At 50.1% G+C, this 18,964-nt stretch overlaps 1 protein-coding gene across 1 annotated transcript in view; it reads left to right on the forward strand.

Annotated features, from left to right (window-relative positions):
• Nucleotides 1–18,964, forward strand: part of MIPEP (mitochondrial intermediate peptidase) — a 160,335-nt gene that overhangs the window by 131,047 nt on the left and 10,324 nt on the right. The window contains exon 18 of the mRNA XM_077745425.1: nucleotides 2,936–3,009. Coding sequence (XP_077601551.1) covers nucleotides 2,936–3,009 — 74 coding nt within the window. The remainder of the gene's footprint in view (nucleotides 1–2,935; nucleotides 3,010–18,964) is intronic.

An 18,964-nucleotide genomic window follows, 5' to 3' on the forward strand; every position in this document is an offset into this window, starting at 1 on the left:
GGGAAGACCTCTCCTCTGACACCAGGCACCCCCCACCCCCACCCCGCGACATCTGAAGCCAGGCTGGGAACCTCAGCCGCTGCCGGGCCCTCCCGACACGCTCGCAGGGACCCTGGGTGAGGGCTCCGTGCTCCCCCAAAGTGGGCCCCGGCTGCTCTATTCCCCAGCCCCCCTTCTGGGCCTGCCCCGGCGTCCCAGCCTCTCCTGTCCACACCCCACGGCCCTGCGCTTCCTCTCACTTTAGACAGGCTTCCTTCCCGTCAGCACAGCCTTGGAGGGTTCAGGCACAGGGAACACCCGACTCCCTCTCATTGCCCCACAGAGGACTCGCTGCTGTCGTTCATTTGGGAGCAGCACTGTTGGGATAGGTTGATGATCGATGCCAGTGTCCACTTTGTTCTGGAAAGTTCCCCTCCCCACCCGACTTCCCGTGGAAGACAGGGGCATTCTGAGGAAGGGGAGCCGCTCCCCTGACGGTCCCTCCACAGCTCCCTTCACGGGGCCGCTGACCGCCACTTAGTGTCCCACGTTGCTTCCCACCGCCTGCCTCCTGGGCGCCCCCTCGAGGAGCCTGCTCACCACTTCCCTCACAGGGCGGGCGGCGGGCGGTTCACACAGCAGGACCCGCAGCTGCCTCAGCGGAAGGCTCAGGAACGTGATGGTGAGCTGCCTCTCGGGCCTCAGGTCCGCTGGTCACCGTGTGGGCCTGTGACGGTTCTGTCTGTGACGGTTCTGTGAGGGAGTCCGGCCGGGCAGGGGGGTTTAGGTAGGGCCGTGCGACACCCACCGCCTTCCCCGCGGCGGAGACAGGCCAGGTGAGGTGGCGGGCCGGCGCAGGACGGGCAGTGGGGTCTGCGGTGGGCAGCCCCGCGTCCCCGGGACCGAAGCACAGGGCTGTCCCCGTTGTGCCCCGCGTGGGCCTCCACGTGATGCCCCTCACAGGAACCTTGGGGAAGCCGAGCTCTGGTCTCCTCAGTCCTTAGAAGGAGCTTCCTTGAAAGCAAACCACTAATTACGATCTGGTCTCCCACTCATTGAAAGCATCTTATCTCCTCACCACACAAATAGACACGTGTCCAGATACCTCTTGGGCAGCCCTGAAAGATGACTGGTACCTTCACCGCTTTCATGTGGTTTAAGGTTAATGGCGCCTGGGATTTCCAGAGCGCTCTAAATTCTCCACGTGGCACGTTAGCTTACATTCACAGTCATCCTGGCAGAGCACGTACTTCTTGTGAGAGGAAACTGAGGCTCAGAGAGGCCCAGCGGTTTGTCCGCGGCCTCCCAGCTCGGACTGGGGTGAGATGGTGAGACAGGCCTGCTGCTTCCCAGCCCCTTCTCCCTCCCGGCTTCCTGCACGACCCCAGCTTCTCCCACAGCTTGGTGTGGGTTTGGGATTTTCTTAGCATCCAGCCCTCACATTCACTTCCAAAGCCCTTTGAACTTGAATCTGATGTCATAGAATTTTCAAATGTTTTACAGCCTGGTAGCCACATGTTATTTTGTCTTCCGCCCTTTGCCTTTGCATGCTTGCAGACATTCTTTCTGCTTTTCAGATTTTATTATTTCCAAAGGACCTAAAACCAAAATTGACGATAATAAATCAGTTTGGGTAATTAGGAGTCTCTGCTGGAGATTTCTATAAAATAGGCAAAATATCGCCTTGTTTAAAGGAACTGCACTTTACTAGAAGACCACTTACTATTACATACATATATTTCTGGCATTTATATCTTGTTTATGTGTGTGTTCTTGCCTAGACATGTAGTTTGCCATACTTTTATAGACCTGTAAAAGTTAGCTAGTAAAAGTACTCATTGGACTAGAAAATTTCTAACCTATGTCAAAATATCCTTTTTGATCCCACTCCTGAAAAAAATCACCAGACCGGACGCCTCACCAGAAAGCCAGGGGCCAGAAGGAGATGCGCCCCTCCCCGAGGCCGGAGGTCGGGAAGGGGTCTTCTCCACCACTCTGTCCCCTCCTTGGGTGGCCCAGTCTTCTGTCCGTGTTTCCTAATTCATGGCCCACTCTGCCTTGCCACCCACTTTGTGTTTGAAATCAGCCTATATTTGACACTGTAATACTGTCAAAAATTCTGATGAGAAACCATGTTCACAGAATTGCCCATACATAAAGCTGCTCCAGAAAAAGTGCAATGAACACATCATAATTTATGTAACTTGCATCATCATGGTGTGTGAGTCATCTGACCTTCAAGGAATTGCATTTTCCATAACATACAAAAGTAGTTCTAAATAGCCTGTGTCCAGGTGCCATTAAGTTGGAGAATTCCTATCTACAAAAATTCTCCAAAACCTGCCTGCGAGCGTCATTACGGACAGCGTTCCCTACAGAATGCAGCAGACACAGAGCATCAGAAGACGCGGCGGGTTATTCCTTTGCCTTTGCCACCAGAACACTCAGGAGTCCGTTAGCCGTTACCCTGGGCCGAGGTCCCCGGCGTAACTGACCCTCTCCTGCCTGCCAGCTTTTTCTCCTTCACTTTTATTTCACCGTGTTATTTTTCTGTGTGTCATCTCTGCATAAACAATTCCAAGTCTCACTTTAAGATAACCCCAAAGACGATGGGGATAAACAGGACATCTTTTACTCAGTATATGATCCATCAACGAAATGAGCCTTTTTTTGAAGAGAGACTGCTTGCTGTGGAACAGAAGCTAAAAATAACGGTTCTCTTTTTACAGTGAATATTTCACACCTAGTTTTACTTATTTGGGCCATTCAAAAATTGGGATTCGATTTTTAGAAGCAGGAAAATGGCCGAATTGCCTCGTGGCAACAGCTTTTTCTGCCTCTGACCTCAGCGAGGCTTTATTTTGAGAAACGAAGACACGCTAACTGGGGGCTGGGCGGGCCGCGCGTGTCACTGCCTGTAACAGTCTCCTCTTCTCTCCCCCCCCCCCCCCACCAGGGCTGCAGGGGAGCGTTACCGCAGGGAGATGCTGGCACACGGCGGGGGCAAGGAGCCCATGCTCATGGTGCAAGGTAACCAAACAAGGACTGGAACTTTTCGCTGTGACCCTTCTTCTTTAGAGGTTTTATGGGCTGTGTGTACCTGTAATGACTCGCAACGTTACATTACTTTCAGGTGCGCAGTGTGGTGATGGGCCGGGTCTGTACCTCACACCACGCTGGCCGCCGTGGGTCACAAACTGTTACTGCAGTGTGATTGTCCACATCCCCGGACCGTACTTGTCATCTCCGTGACTTCTTTGTCTTGGTACCTCCGTCCCCCTCATCGATTTCGCCCGTCCCCTCACCAGCCTGCCGTTCATGGGTTAGGTTCTAATGTGAGCTCTCTGAGTTCTGTTCTCGCGCCGCCTGCGGTGCGAGCCGGTCACGTTTCCTCCCGCTAGAGATGACGCTTCGGCTGTGTGCTTCGTGCTGAGCGTCTCCTTCATTCCATCCCACACAACAAATTAATTGTAGTTACTGTGATTTATTTAGATGCCAGGATAAAATTTCAGGTTTTAACTTTGAAAATGTTGCTTTCTAATGGAAATTTGTAAATTTGTCACAAGTTATCAAAAAACTTGGTTTTAATAGGTCCCAGTGTATTTCTTTAGCTGAAGGAACTCATTTATTTCCTAGTCCTGTGTTTCTTTCTCTGAAAGCTTAGCTGTGCCTTTGCTAGAAACTCCGAGGCTTTTTTTTTTTTTTTTTACCCATTGAGACATTAGAACCTAATTAAATCCTCACCTTGAAGGACTGCAGTGCTTGTTTTCTTATGTAATTTGGGAGGTTAGTTTTTTTCATTTAAGTATTTGCACTGAAATTTTACTTGCAAACGGAAGTGACGTCGTGGTTTTCCATAAAATGTTCTTACAAATAGTTTAAGGAACACGTGAACGTTATTGGATGGTCTCAGTGTATTGACGATTTTATTTGCAGCCGATCTCTAGCTAGCTGACAAAAATTGCTTTTAGCAAGTAACATCCAGCGTTGGAGAAATAGGACGGCAAAGGGTCTGCCGTAAGCGATTCCTTGCCTCGAACTGCTCCGTCTCATACCCAGTGCCGGTCTTCACGGAGCCCCGGGCCGCCCCTTTAGTGGTTTGTTCAGCGGGTGCTTGCTGAGTGCTCGCTTTGTCCCGGGCGCTGCTGTGGTTGTGTGCTGTGCCCAGCGCGGCAGTGAAGGAGGCAGACAACATCCTGTCCCTGTGAGGCTTGCATTCTGTCAGCTTGGCCAGGAGGGGGCGCACTTGTGGGCACAGTCCGCCCAGTGCGCGCAGAGCCTGCGGTGTCATGTGGCCCCGCCCAACCAGAGGTGACAAGCCCTCCCAACAGCCCTCGGGTCTTCCTTCAGTGCGCTGTCCTCTCGGGTTGTCCTCCTGAGACGCAGAAGCCACGCCGACGGCGCCTCACTCCCCACCTGAGCCTGTGGCCCCTCCTGAACTGGGCCCCATCCAGGCAGCCGTTTAAAATGGTTTGCGCGGGTTGATTGATGTCATCTTCTGGCCACCCTAGGAGGTAGGAATGATGATTATTCCCATGTTGCAGATGCTGAAACAGGTCAGGTCCTTGGTCCGCGTTAGAGGCAGTGAGCAGAGCAGTCAGGGTTTGGACCTGTGACTTCTGGCTGCAGAGACCACGCCCTTCAGCAGTCTGTGCTGTTTCGTGTTTGCCGAACACCACACCGGGGTCAGGGTCTCTTATAGACGCACGTAAAAGGCAAATTACTTGGCTCGTACCAGTAAGCAACCAAGAGGTTAAACCGGGTACTTGTAGCCAGTAGTTTGTGGTCCTGCCCCAACCCACACTGTGCCCCAAGGACGTAGGCCGCCCGGTGGCTTTGCCTGTGGGTTTTCTGTTCTGTCTGTTCTTCTCGCGGTGGCCGTGCTCAGCCTTACCTTTCTGGGACCAGGGTCTAAACACCGCCTGCACGTAAATATCAGCTTACCTACAGTTCCATCAAAGGGGGAGAAAGGTAAATCCTCTTCTGTGTCTGTCTTTTGGCTGGCGTGTTGTTGACGCCGCTTCCAAGAATGTTGTTAACAAACCTCTAAACATTCTGCTCCTTCTATGAAACGTCACTGTGTTAGGAAACCCAGTATTCCCCACACTGGAATTCGCACACTTGGGGCAGAAAAACAAGACTGCGGTTCAAACCAGAGACGATAAAGTGTTCGGATTCCAGTCGACGCCAACAATAGAACAGCTCTGCTTTTAAACTTTAATATTTTTCTTCATGTCGTTCTGTCTGATCTCGTTAATTCACACGGTTTGTTACGTGTCAGAGATGAATGGGCGACACTGCAGAGAAGTTATGCCTGTTGTCGCTTTATCGGGTTGGGTTTCTAAGACCAGACCCGCGGCGGCTTCTCATTTTCTTGCGCGCAGCAGCCTGTACCCCGGAACGGAATGTCTCAGGGGACGGCTCGTAGCCAACACCAGGGCACCCCTGGGAGCAGTGGTTGGGGAAATTGCTAAGAGCTGTGATATGAAAGCTGAAGTGATCTGGTAGGGATTATTCATGTTTGGAAGTGTAATTTTTATAGGCGTTTATTAAATGTTATTTAACTACATACCAGGTAGATGTGAACAGTTATGTTAAGTAGCAAGAGATAAGGAGAACACCTCCCTTTATTTTATTTTTCTTTTTTTTTTTTTTAAGTATTTTTTAAATATTTTTATTCTAGGAGAGAGAGAGAGAGAGACAGCGTGAGCAGGGGAGGGTCAGAGAGNCACCTTCCTGTAAAGTATATTCCTCCCTTGACCAAATGACAAGTTTATTAACAACCGCCTTACTTGAAGATACAGATTTCAGATGAATGTCAGGCCTTTCCTTAGAGTCAGGATACATCTGCCTTGTCCTTAATGCTCTTTGAATGATACCTACTCCCAGAAACCAAACACGTCATGCTTTTGATCTTTGAATAATAAAAACGCCTCAGGCGAAATGAGTCCTCAGCAGCTCTGAGTCCCTTGACCTTTGTGGGCCCGACAGATGAGCCTCCTGGTGGCCAGAGCCTGGTCTGGAGGAGGCCCCCCGCTCTCTCGTCTCCCACGGTTCGCGCCCCTGCTCACCAGCTAAAGGGTCTGCTGACCCTGGCTCAGCGCTGCGGGAGCCCCGGCCACGGAAGCCTTTCGTGGAGTCCGCGCTTGCTCCCCCTCAGCACCGCAGACACCGTGTGAAAACAACAGAGTGGTGAGAACAGCACTTCCCTCCTCAGAGGGAAGACAGGAGGTCACGTGGGACAACCCACGATTACTGCACCAGGACACGCCCTTACTGGCCCTGCACTTCCTTGAGAAAGTCTCTTCCCCTCCCTCTTCCCCTCCCTGGAGAGAGAAGGTGTGCTCTGACTTCCTTCTGATGTGCTTGTCCTGGGCCCCGGTCTCAGCCCGCCTCTGAGGGGACGTGTGTGCCACCCCAGTGATAAGCCAGATGCAGGAGAAGGAGCACTGCAAATTGATGTCATGTCCTTATCTGCTCTTATTGTATTTTGTTTTTTACATTTATTTTTGAGCGAGCACAAGTGGAGAGGGGCAGAGAGAGAGGGAGACACAGGATCTGAAGCAGCTCCGAGCTCCCAGCTGTCAGCACAGAGCCCGACGCGGGGCTTGAACTCACAGACTGTGATATCATGACCTGAGCTGNCTGGGGTGAGCCGGCATTCTTTGTATTCAGTTGCCGGTAGCGAGTTTTTCTGCTCTTCGTTCCATCCACCACCTGCCAGTGTTTTCTGGTTTATGCGAAGTCTCCCATTTCTAGTCATAAGGGAACTTAAAGTTTTTGCTTGAAAGAAACGATGATGATACGATACTTTCATTCATTTTGCTATGTTTTAAAGTATATACTAGAATACTTTTAAGGGTGCCGAGGTTCAGTTTCTATCACAGTCCTTTCAGAAAATGTATGGTTTTCTGGAAGACAAATGTGCGGTAAGGTTTGTGGGTAGCAAGGGAGTACTATTTTGTACCCACCGTGCCAGATACGAGGGTGGAATGATATGGCTACTTGGGACAGAACTTGTATGATTTCAGCAGTTTGTGAATGACAGAGAAATTACTCATGCATATCTTCCTCTGTCCACTATCTCTTTGTGTTTTATGTCCTCTACAGGCTTGGGTAAATGGCCCTTGTTAAGTTTTGAGGTTCAGATTTATCTTTCAGTTAATCAGAAAAACACTAACATTTTGAGAAACTGCTACGTGCCAGATACCTTCTGCTGTGCTACCTAAGTTAGTCCCCCCATCTTTATACATAATGGGACAGTCAGAGTTCATTCTGTGCCGCCTCTCCCCCCAGCTCCCACACCTTCCTCAGTTGATCTCTAAATTCGGACCTGAGATCGGGCTGGTCCTTAGAACACGGGAGATGTAAGTGACATGAGCCTTGAGGTCTGCAGAGTCCCCAGGAGTCTGTGGTTGGTTGTTTTTTTGTTTTGTTTTGTTTTTAAGTATTTTTTTAAATGTTTATTTACTATTGAGACAGAGAGAAACAGAGCATGAGCAGGGGAGGAGCAGAGAGAGAGGAAGATACAGAATCTGAAGCAGGCTCCAGGCTCTGAGCTGTCAGCACAGAGCCCAACGCGGGGCTCGAACCCACGAACCATGAGATCATGACCTGAGCCAAAGTCAGACGCTCAACCAAGTGAGCCACCCAGGCGCCCCTGTGGTTGTTTGTTTTTAACCTCACATCCTAACTATTCCCCTGACATCCACCGATCAGCAGTAAAATTTCCCTTCATCTGGCTTTGTAGGAGCTCCTTTACACTTTGGTGGTAAAGCTGTCAACTTAGTTTATAATCCTTTGCAGTCATGGTGCTTCCGAGAGCAAGGTTCTCCCACAGCCCAGGGAGCAGCCAGTGTCATGTTTCTGCCTCTGGTTAGAGCACTCCCGTGCCCTGCCCTTCAGCCTTTGCACCAGGAATTTTGTGGGGGGAAGGAAAGGTTAAAGTCCAAGGCTTTCGCATTCCAGGAGGCCATTTCAAACGCTCAGCAACTTTACTTCTGTGCTCCTTTCCAGAAGAGAAACTCTTAGCTTCATTTTTATGTCCCTGTGGCCAAAAGCAGCGTGCCAGTAGAGATGCAGAGTATTAACCTGGCAGAGTTTTTTAAAAGGATCAAACATCAGAGAAGACTGAAAGAATTAGTGGGCAAATGAGTCCGTTCTCAGCGGAACCTTCTTCAGTTTGTTTTTCTGTGTTGCCAAACTGACTCCTGGAACCAAAGCCCAGAAGCCCACAGGGCCTTACTTGGAGCTGATTAAAATCGCAATACCTTACATTTCTGCAGAGCTTTATAGTTTTCCACGCACATTGATTTTTGGCCATAATTACCCTGTGTCATCTATTCTAACTTAGTACATACCATTTCTGTCCAAGAAGCAAACCAGAGAATTGTGGTTTATATTCCAAAAGGTCATCCCTGCGCCCGCGGAGATCAATACGAACTGTCTACAGTGGTAACTACTATTTCCTTTAAGAACCTTCTTGGTCCTAGTAGGGCGCATTCCGATCTCAGCTTCACGCCGTTCACACCAGGGCTCCTTGGAGAAATGGTCGTTTCCAGGGCTAAGTGCATAGTACGAGCCAGAAGCTCTGGGAAATAAGAAACTACACACAGGACGGTGTGGATGTCAAAGGGAGGCAAAATGAAGGGTTCCCTGTGGCCAGTGTTCTGACAGTTTGAGCAACCAGATAAATAAGGCGGTTACCGGGTAGAACACCAAGTATAAAATTCTGTCTTTGAGTTCATACTGGTGTAAATGATTGGATAAATAAATGGGGAGAATAAACAAACCTCCCATGCGGAAGCATTTCAAACAATTCATACAGAGAGGTGCTCCTCCCTCAAGGAAATGGATGGAGCACCACGTAAGTGGGAATGTGCAGAGTGACTTCCTCCCAAAGGGGTGCAGTATGGAAGGGGCCGGGAGAGATCACGGTAAGCTTACAGAGGAGAAGCTGAGAAACACTTCCCAGGTCGGGCGGTCAAGGTCGGCATCAACAGTGAAGCCATGTTGATAGGATGTGCCCGTCATGTGACGAGGAAGGCACTTCACCTCTGTGGTCTTCCTTCCCAACCCCATAACCCAAACTGAGGGGCACAGTACAAAACACCTGAACAGCGCACCCCAGAACTGTCAAGAACAGGGAATTGAAGAGACTTTGAAGGTGTGCGGGGGACCTGAGGAGGGCTGACCGGCCACGTGCAGGGTGGCGTCCCGGCTGGGTCCTGGGGGCAGAACAAGGACATGAGACAGAAACTAGGAAATGTGACTGACTCATGACTTCAGTTAACAACCATGAGTGAATATGGGTTAACTAGTTGGGACACACATGCCCAACCAAGGGAAGATACTAACCGCGGGGCAGATGACCGACTGACGGGGGGCGGTGCGTGGGAACTGTCCTCACAAGTCTTCAGCAGCCAGAAGACTGTCCTGAAATTCTCAGCGCACAAACGAGCCCCTTGGGTGGGATTTCTGGTAACGAGAGTACTGCCTGTGCTGTGTCCGCCCTGCTCCCCAACTCCGTCTGCCGCATTTTTCTGCTTTCCTGCCCCTGTCACCTGGGGGGGTGGGGAGAACATAGGGGCCATCAGAGGAGGGGGCTACTTGGCACAGCCTGTGGTCAGGGGAAGCGGGCATCATGCGGGCATTGTAGATGCTGTGAAGGACTCCCGACATCTGTGCTGAGGACCGTGAGGACGCACCGCCAGTCTTCCTGAGGCAGGCGGGGACAAGGTCAGTACGGGATCCCCCTCCTGCGCAGGAGGGCCCGCCGCAAGGCTGGATCGAAGGGGCCCCTTGTTGGCAGTAATCCTGGTGAGAGCGGAGGCGACCATCCAAACTGTTTACAAAGTAAGAGCAGCTGGCCCGGGGACCGACTGCGTGGAGGCGAGTAAGTGGGTGGGATTCGGAGACCGTCCCCAGGTTCCCTCCTCCTGCCGTGGGAGAGGTGGCCATGTTCTCAAGAGCCGGGGGACCCGCTGATAGAGCGGCGGAGCAGCAGACTCCAGTGTCGTGTGTTAGAGAGCTTAGGAGACGGGGTGCCTGAGGGGCCCAGGCAGTTAAGCGTCGGGCTCTTGGAATCGGCTCAGGTCATGATCTTACAGTTTTGTGGGTTCAAGCCCCACGTCGGGCTGTGTGCAGAACCTGCTTGCGGTTCTGTCTCTCTCAACATAAATGCATAAACCTTAAAGGGAAAAAAAAAAGGTTATGGAGAAACAGAGCCAACAGGCAGCCCCGTTGCCCCGAAACAGTTCAGCCCGCATGTGGGATTCAGCTCTAGAAGCTCCCAAGTGCCGGGGATTCAGCTGCAGAATTGCCCAAGGGACCTGGGGCTGATTAGCTTCCAGAAGCCCCTTTTCGCAGCCAGTGTGAGTGATGGGAAGCCCGCTGTGGCACAAGGCTGGTCCATTCCACCTCTAGACCGCCCTCCGCGACAGGGTGACAGGAATTAGCATGGACTCAAAATATCGCCTCCGTTAAAAGGCTGAGGTCTTGTTGACGCCGTGTCTTTAGGTAATGAGCGTCGATGCTTGTGTTATATTTTTAATAGCCGGATTACTAACCTAATAGGCCACACGTGCGTAGCACGGGTCTTTCCCGCTGGTGTGGCTTGTGCGGTGCAGACATGGCAGCCGCCAAGGGCGGGGGTCCGGTCTGTCAGCAGAAGCACGGCGGGCGCGTGAGAGTAGGAAAGCTGTGGAATCCGTCATTGCTCGATGCTCGCCTGATTGGTTCTCCCTGTTGTCGGAACGCACACACAGTGACTTCAGGAGAAAAAGCATTTTGCATTGTTTAATGGCACAAAAAGTGAGTTGTGGGTATTATTCCAGCTGTAATCATGCAGCATGGGTAACCCCTAAACGTGGCCGGGTGCGGCGCGAAGCTGGCTGGCCCAGCGCTGTAGGAGAATAATAAGTGTACAGGGACTCCGGGTGGGTACTCCTAGGGTTTTTTTTGTTTTTAAATATGCCCCTTTGCTTTCTATTTTTTTAAGTGGGACTTTCAAGGGAGAGATGAGCACACAGCTGTTTCCACCTGGCGTAGTGGACACCTGTCGCCCTTGTGAGCTGGGGCTCCGCATAAACAAACGACCAGGATGTGTCACCAGACATGCGCTGTGGCCGGCGCGTGCCCACCCCACAGTGTGTTTTACGTTTGTGGCTTGCGAGGAAGCCCCTCCGGTACACTAAGTATTAAAAGATAAGGCGATTTAAAACTACCAGCGTGCCAAGCAAAACCATGCTGTTTGAAGCAAACCAGAGGAATTTGGACGGGTTGCTCCGATGTTTAAACATACGGATTTTTTTTTCCCTCTCGTTGTCAGAAAGGGTTTCCCTGTCAGTCTGCCTCCTTTCTGTGCTTCGTTGTGTCTTTTTTTCCCCACGGCACATACTTACCTCCTGACATAATGTAACTCGTACAGTTTCACTTACCGGTCTGTGGCCCGCGCTCTCCCCTGGACTCTGAGCTCGAGGGGAGCTGGTGTTTGCACCGCCGTACCCCCAGTGCCTCCCCAGGCAACCGGTAAGCATTTGTTAAGTGAGCAAGTGCGTAGATACTAAAATATACTGGAAAGTGAAATCTTTCTTGTGCCTTAATAAAGTGGCGACCATTAGAAAGGGAACAGGTTTTTATTCACCATGTCTGAGAAGTTTTGTATCACATAAATATATATATTTTTAATGTTTTATTTATTTTTGAGAGAGAGAGCATGAGTGGGGGAGGGGCACAGAGAGAGAGGGAGACACAGAATCCAAATCAGGCTCCCGGCTCTGAGCTGTCAGCACAGAGCCCAACACGGGGCTCAGACCCACGAGCTATGAGATCATGACCTGAGGCGAAGTCGGATGCTCAACTGACCGAGCCACCCAGATGCCTGTCACATCAATATTTCTAAGGGTTTTTTGGGCCCACATATTTTTGCGAAAGCTCTTTTCTAACGTGAAAGAGAAAGATGTCCAGTGAGAGTGTTCTGCTTTGTCCCCTGCTTGTCCAGCGTCTCCCCTCTTCTCTGATTTCGCATCGCGGTGTCCGCGCAGCTGTCTGGATTTCAGGTTTGCCTTTGTCAGTCCTGCTGCTCTTTCTAGCTTGCCCCCCCCCCCCCGCCTGCCCGCACCTGCAGCAGGACCCCGGCTTCACTGGCCTCAGTCCTTTTTTTCTCAAAGNGTTAAGCATATGTCGTGTTTGTAGAGCTTTTCCTTTACACACTACTTACATTTATTACGCCACACAACCAGTGCTCTGCAAGGGTGGAAGAAAATGGATCCTACCTTGTGCTTCACAGTTCCCGCCTGCAAGACCGAGGCAGTCCGGTGAATTAGCAGTGATTTAAGGAACGGGCACTAAAGTGGTAAAGAGTTTTCACTGCCGTGGGCGGTCAGAGGGAAATTCTGCACCGTGATTTACGGCAGCAAGTAGTGGGCTTCATTATGTGAGGTGAGGCGACTCTTGGGGCTTCATTAAAGTAGGGCCAGCCCAAAGTGAAGCCCCCCTGGGGAGCGAGTGGTCCCCGAGGCCTCGGCCTTCCCCACCACCTCCCCGTGCCGCCCCCACCTGCCAGCCACCTCGTGTGTGTGGGCGCCCGGGACCCTTTGCTTTGAGCCACACCAGCTGCGTAGCTTAAGACGGAAGGAGCTGTCCCCCAATACAGTGTTTCAGGAAAATGTATTATTTTAATATCCTCAGGGTAGCGACCAGTGAAGAGTCCGATGGTCGTTGGTGATGGTCACTCATTTAAGCTTAGTAAATGCTTACTGAACGTTGCTCGCCCGGCCCTTGAGGGACACAAATCAACCAGCAAGACTAACACAGAGACCCCACAGCTCCTGTCAGATTTACAAGAAGGAGCCCCGTCCAGGAGATGGCATTGCAGGCCGGGGCCCACGCCAGGGCCATGCGGCCCGCGCCAGGACACGAGGTGGGGGCCCGCAGGGTGCCTGGGTTCCCGCCTCTCTGTCACACTAGGCGCCATCGGGACCGAGGAGGCCCGGAAGGGGATACACTGAGGGTATAAACATAACGGGACAGAACGCTGACCTTCGGGAAAGCTCTCCACACCCACGGTGTTAACGGGGAGCATGTGTGGGAGCCTGCCGCCGGGTTTCACCGGGTGCTGTGGTGCAGAATATACCGAGTCTCTTCCTGGGGCTTTTATAACAACCCGAGGCACCCGCCCTTGGAATAGCCAATCAGATGTTCTTTGCTTATGAAAGTACAAGGCCAGCACTTCAGTGATACAGATAAACAAGGGAGAAAATATGCGGGTGTTATAAATGGAATGCCCTCCTGGGCAGAGTGGCTTTTTTTTTTTTTAACTTTCTAAATAAATTGACTTTGGAGCACCAGGAATAAGTAATTCCCGTGGGTTACCGTGTTTTGTTAACATATCTGGCAAATAACTGCACACTATCATACTAGCCACTGAAGAGCATTTTGTATAACTTTTACCGTGTAGGCTCATAGAAGCCTCGTGGCATATTGATCCCTTTACACCAGTGGAAGGAAGTCAGCCTTTACCAGGACTGACAGATCTTTTCTTCTGCGAAACGTAACCCAGAAGCATCTACGATCCTTGGATTTTCCCCCCTATTTTATTGTTAATGTTCCGATGACTGGATTCAGTGACATAATATTTTGCTAGCCAACAGGGTGAAAAGCCTCTGGGGAAGTAACTTTTAAACAGAATTTTAACTCTTTATTTTTCAGGATGTTAGCTTTTAACCTATCAGTGTATACTATATATACTGTGTGTGTGTGTGTGTGTGTGTGTACGTACTCATGAATACATACACACACATACAGTGAAACCTTGGTTTGTGAGCGTAATTCATTCCAGAAACATGTTTGTAATCCAAAGCACTTGTCTATCAAAGTGAATGTCCCTGTAAGAAATAATAGAAACTCAGATGATTCGTTCCACAACCCAAAAATATCTATGTGGATTACAATACTGTGATGATTACAATAGTGTAATATAATACAGAATAATAAAATACAAAACGTAAAGAAAAACAAACAAATTAACCCACACTCACCTTTGAAAACCTTCGCAGCTGGTGTGAGGGAGACGAGAGAGGAGGGTTATTGTGCAGAACGACTTTCGCCATCACTAACGGAATCTCTGATCACTAATGGTTCTGTTGGCTCAGTGGAACCTTCTCCTGCATGGGGGCCGTTGTAGACACTCGCACGGACGCTGACTACAGTACAGTGATGATAAACGCCTGTCATCTACTGTAGTTAGTGTAACCAGCAATAAGGCGGCAGGGGAAGGGGTCTGTATCTGCAGGCAGCCTGACCTAGAAGGAAGCAAAGCCTTCCTAGGCTCAGTCTTGTGTGGAAAAGCAGAGGACCGTCCACACGTGCTTTTTTTTTTAACAACTTTTTTTTTTTAATGTTTTATTTATTTCTAGGGGAGAGAGAGAGAGCGTGAGCAGGGGAGGGTGAGAGAGAGAGAGAGGAGTCACAGACTGAAACAGGCTCCGGGCTCTGAGCTGGCAGCCAGCACAGAGCCCAACACGGGGCTCGAACCCACGAACCGCGAGACCATGACCTAAGTGAAAGTCAGACGCTTAACCGACTAAGCCACCCAGGCGCCCCCACACGTGCTTTGAAGTGACAAAAATACACTAGTGCCAGTTGTGGGCACCTTCCAACATTCTGAAAAATCACTGATTTCTGCCAGACACAGTGGCCTGAGATTGAGCATCCGAGCATGGGCGATGATCACCCACAATACAGAGAGAGCGAGAGAGAAACCACTGGCTCGGCTGTGATCATGTGACATTCGGAGCCATGTACGACTCATATTGCAAGACATCGCTCGTGGATCAAGTTAAAATTGATTCGGATGCTTGCTCGTCTCCTAGAACACTCGCAGAGCAAGTTACTCACAGTCCCAGGTCTTACTTGCATGCATATCTCTGGCACTTCCTTGCTCCTGCCCACAGGGCGAGTGAGTATTGATTATCAAACAACGGGCTGGAAGGGATGGGTAGGGAATCCCTTTCGACAAAAGACCGTGGGCCTGCATGTTCCCCGGCGCTCAGAGTGGAACACCTCTTACCAAACCCTGGGCATCACAAGTTCCTATGCAAGTGATTTCAGATAGTCAGCACGCAGGAGGGAGATTGGCCGTGCAGAAGTGCTAGGGGCACTGACCTAATGAAAGTGTGTTAGATGCAGACGGTGTCTGTAACCCACATCACATCCAGTCGGTATGTGGTGGTGTCCCCACGTCACATGTGCGGGACACAAAGCCTGCAGACACTGAGTAACTGGGTCAGCACCAAGCTGTTAGATGGCATCGTCGGGACTCGGCCTTCAAAGCCTTTGAGGTGCCCACCACACCTGCCGGCTCAAGGCCCTGCAGCCCTGAGCTCTTGAAGCTACAGACTCTTGACACACCTTTTTCTTGCTTTTTACTTTCTGTGAGTGGCCCTCCCTTCACTTCTTGCCGTGTGGGTGTGGTGGAGCCCCTGCCGCCAGGTGGGCCGTCTGAGACCGCGCGGCTGGAGTCTGGCTTTACTTGAGGTGTGAGAGGCTGTTTGTTCCCAAGGAGATAACTTGTCGTGGACTCACTGCAGGAAGTACACCAGCCGCTCCACTCTTAGATGATATCAACTGCGCTACTTTCCACAAGGAATGTAGATAATATTCTTTCAGCCTTCTGTGTTTGCTTAATGGAAACGTTATAAAATCTTCTTTAGGGCGCCTGGGTGGCTTAGTCAGTTAAGCGTCTGACTTTCGCTTAGGTCCTAATCTCGCAGTTCGTGGGTTCGGGCCCCGCGTCGGGCTCTGTGCTGACCGCCAGCTCAGAGCCTGGAGCCTGTTTCAGTCTGTGACTCCCTCTCTCTCTGACCCTCCCCTGCTCACGCTGTCTCTCTCTCTCTCTCTCTCAGAAATAAATTAAAAAATAAAATAAAATCTTCTTTAAAGACGGTCGTTATAATAGACAGTGTTCTCAGCATGCGGTTACAAATGTGTGCTGCTGGCAGTGGGGCTACAGACACGTTAGAAAAGCAGATGTCGTTTCCCCAAAGCTCGACACCCGGAGGCATCAAGGGCTGAGCAGATTAGGAGCCCAAAGTCCATCTGGGGCAAGACTGATGCCGGGGCACGGGCGCATTCCCGCCTGGCAAGCACGCCAGGAAAGGTACGTGATAATAGCAGCAGCAGAGATTCAGGGCGGATTTTAGTGGAGCGCTTGAAACTGGCATCTGCTAACCAACCCTTGTTTGAAATGTCGCCAGCGAGCGTGGAGACAGGAAAGTGTGTCTTGGTTTAACTGGATCAGTTCCTGCAAGATCATTTTACAAGATCCTTCCAGTGTTTACTGGAGTCTTTTCCGCCGTCTCTAAGAGAAGCTTCTTCCCTCTGATTATTATGTAACGTTAACTAAGAATGAAACTAGATCAAGGAGCAATCAAGCCCAAACCTCGTTTTCTCTTTTACTTACTAGTTCGCCTCGACATTAAAGGTTTCTTTTTTCATATAAGGAATCACCCCTTTTAATCTCAGAGTGTTCACATCGCAAATACTTGAGTAAAATTATCAAGTTCTTTTTCTACCTCGTCGTGCAAGGTGGGGGATGTCGAGTGACACATGCCTCGCTTTCAGTCGTTTCCCTTACACAACTAAAGATAGGCTTGGTTTGAATAAGCTGTAGGGTCAGGAGGACAGCTAAACTCCACTTAGGTTTTCCCTTCAAGAAGTTTAAGAAAACAGAACTTTAAGAAGTTCTTGAGATCTTAAATCATACCATCAAAATAATTGGAATTCTAGTGCCTCGCTCAGTTAAGCGTGCAACTACAGCTCAGGGCATGATCTCACAGTTCGTGAGTTTGAGCCCCATGTTAGGCTGCGTGCTGACAGCTCAGAGCCTGGAGCCTGCTTCAGATTCTATCTGTCTGTCTGTCTGTCTCTCTTTCTCTCTTTCTGCCCTCCCCGGCCTCCTCCCTCTCCCTTTCGCTCCCTCCTTCCCTCTCTCTCAAAAATAAACGAACCTTAAAAAAGAGCTTTAAAAAATTCTTGAAATCTTAAATCACACTCTCAAAATAACTGGAATTCTAGCACCCCGTCCCTGTGTCTTCCTTCCAATGCACGTGGTTTTTTCATGTCAGGATAGGAATGTCACTAAAACGCTGCAGTAGCCTCACGTACTGATTTTCCTAGGCTAAGTAGTACCTTATGTTGGATATTAACCAGTTAAGACTAATTTCTTCTGCTTTGACATTGTTGGAGTTGAGTGGACTGGAGCGCTAACCGTAGCTGCTTGCTAGAAATCTCGATGGGGAGTTTTTGACGCGCCAGGGGCTGTGCTGGGGGCGCTGCCCTGTGTTCCCCCCTTTCATGCTCTGAACAGCCCTGCGGTGTTCCCGTAGCTTACTGCCCAAGGTCACAGTGTAGCAGCTGCTGGGAGGGCGACTCAGACCCGGGCGCTCTGACGGCCTCGGGAGGGCCGGGAACGTCTTAAACTTCTGTTTCAGGCCTTCCCGGGAAGCTTTGGCTTTAGAAATGGTTGTGTCCCTCTTCCGCTGTTATTTTCCCGCTTGTTCTTTTATAATTCTTGCCACCTGAATAAATAAAACATTAAAATAAAAATTTAAAAAGGGGGCGCCTGGATGGCTCAGTAGGTTAAGCGTCCAACTTGGGCTCTGATCATGATCTCGCAGTTCGTGGGTTCGAGCCCCGCGTCAGACTCTGTGCTGACAGCTCAGAGCCTGGAGCCTGTTTCAGATTCTGTGTCTCCTCCTCTCTCTGCCCCTCCCCTGCTCACGCTGTCTGTCTCTCTCTCTCTCAGAAATAAATAAAGCATTAAAAATATTTATAATTCTTGCCACCTGAGTTGCTCGTCACGAATACAGTGATGCTGAAGGAACATACCATTGAGATCTTAGAGTAAGATGTGAAAGGTGGCGTGTGCTGACTGGAGTCGGTGGGGTATCATCACCTGGCTTATGTGTAGCCCAGTAATTCCACAGCAAAGTAACATTTGTTGAGTGAGAAAGCATGGATGCCCAGCAGGTGTTGGTACTTTACGCACACTCGTGGGCAGCACTGTTCTTCTCTTGCACAGAGGAACAGGAATAAAGGAGGAAAGCACTCATGGGACCAGACTTAGCATTTAGTGGCTCCAGGATTATGACATAGTTTCAATAATACAGGTAAATGGCAACCTGGAATAATAGCCAAGTAAATAGAATCCCTAATCTTTGGCTCGTTTGGATATTTACTCAGCGTTGCCTCTGAAATAGCTGAGAGCTTTTTGGAAGGAAGAAATGGAAGTGAAGAGAGCACCTGTGTTCTCAAGGCCTAGACCTCCTTTTGTAAATGCACCGATTTTTGAAGAGGGTGTGTATACGTTTAATATGTGGGTGTGTTTGTTTAAGGAAGGCATGGAGCTTCAAAAGGCACAATGTTTTGTAACCCAGAAGTATAATTGTAAGTGGCATTATTACATCTGACGATGCAGTTAAAATAAACCAATCTGTAAACAGGCCACGTATGTGGGGCTCACATGGCCGGCTCAGCATCTGCCCAGCACGAAGCTCAGACCCTCTGCACCCGGCCAGTCAGCAGCCCCGTGGGCAGAACCTCCTGTTTGACCAGAGACAGGTATGAACCGAGCCTAGGGGGCAATCGGGTTTGTTTTCAGTTCAAAGGAAGAAAGGAATTTTACTTTCTGGCTGATATTCTGATTTTCCCAGGAACTGATTGTAGATAGTGGGAATCCACCTTTAGAGAAAGGTGTGGGTAATCACCGCCTTGTAGCAGAGAAGAACTTCAAAGTGGAGGAGGTGAGCAATATAGTTGCCCTAGGCTTGGGAGAGACAGATCTGGAATTAGAGTTCTGAGCTCATAAAATTCACCTTAGACTTTTCAAACTGCCAGGCTAGCCTGTGTGCTGTGATTCTTCATCAGACTGAGTTGCGTTTGGCACGGAGAATTATTTCAGCACACACACAAAGTAGCCACTTAC

Source organism: Crocuta crocuta, unplaced genomic scaffold (assembly GCF_008692635.1).
Source record: "Crocuta crocuta isolate KB4526 unplaced genomic scaffold, BGI_CrCroc_1.0 scaffold258, whole genome shotgun sequence".
In the NCBI taxonomy this organism is placed as follows: domain Eukaryota; kingdom Metazoa; phylum Chordata; class Mammalia; order Carnivora; family Hyaenidae; genus Crocuta; species Crocuta crocuta.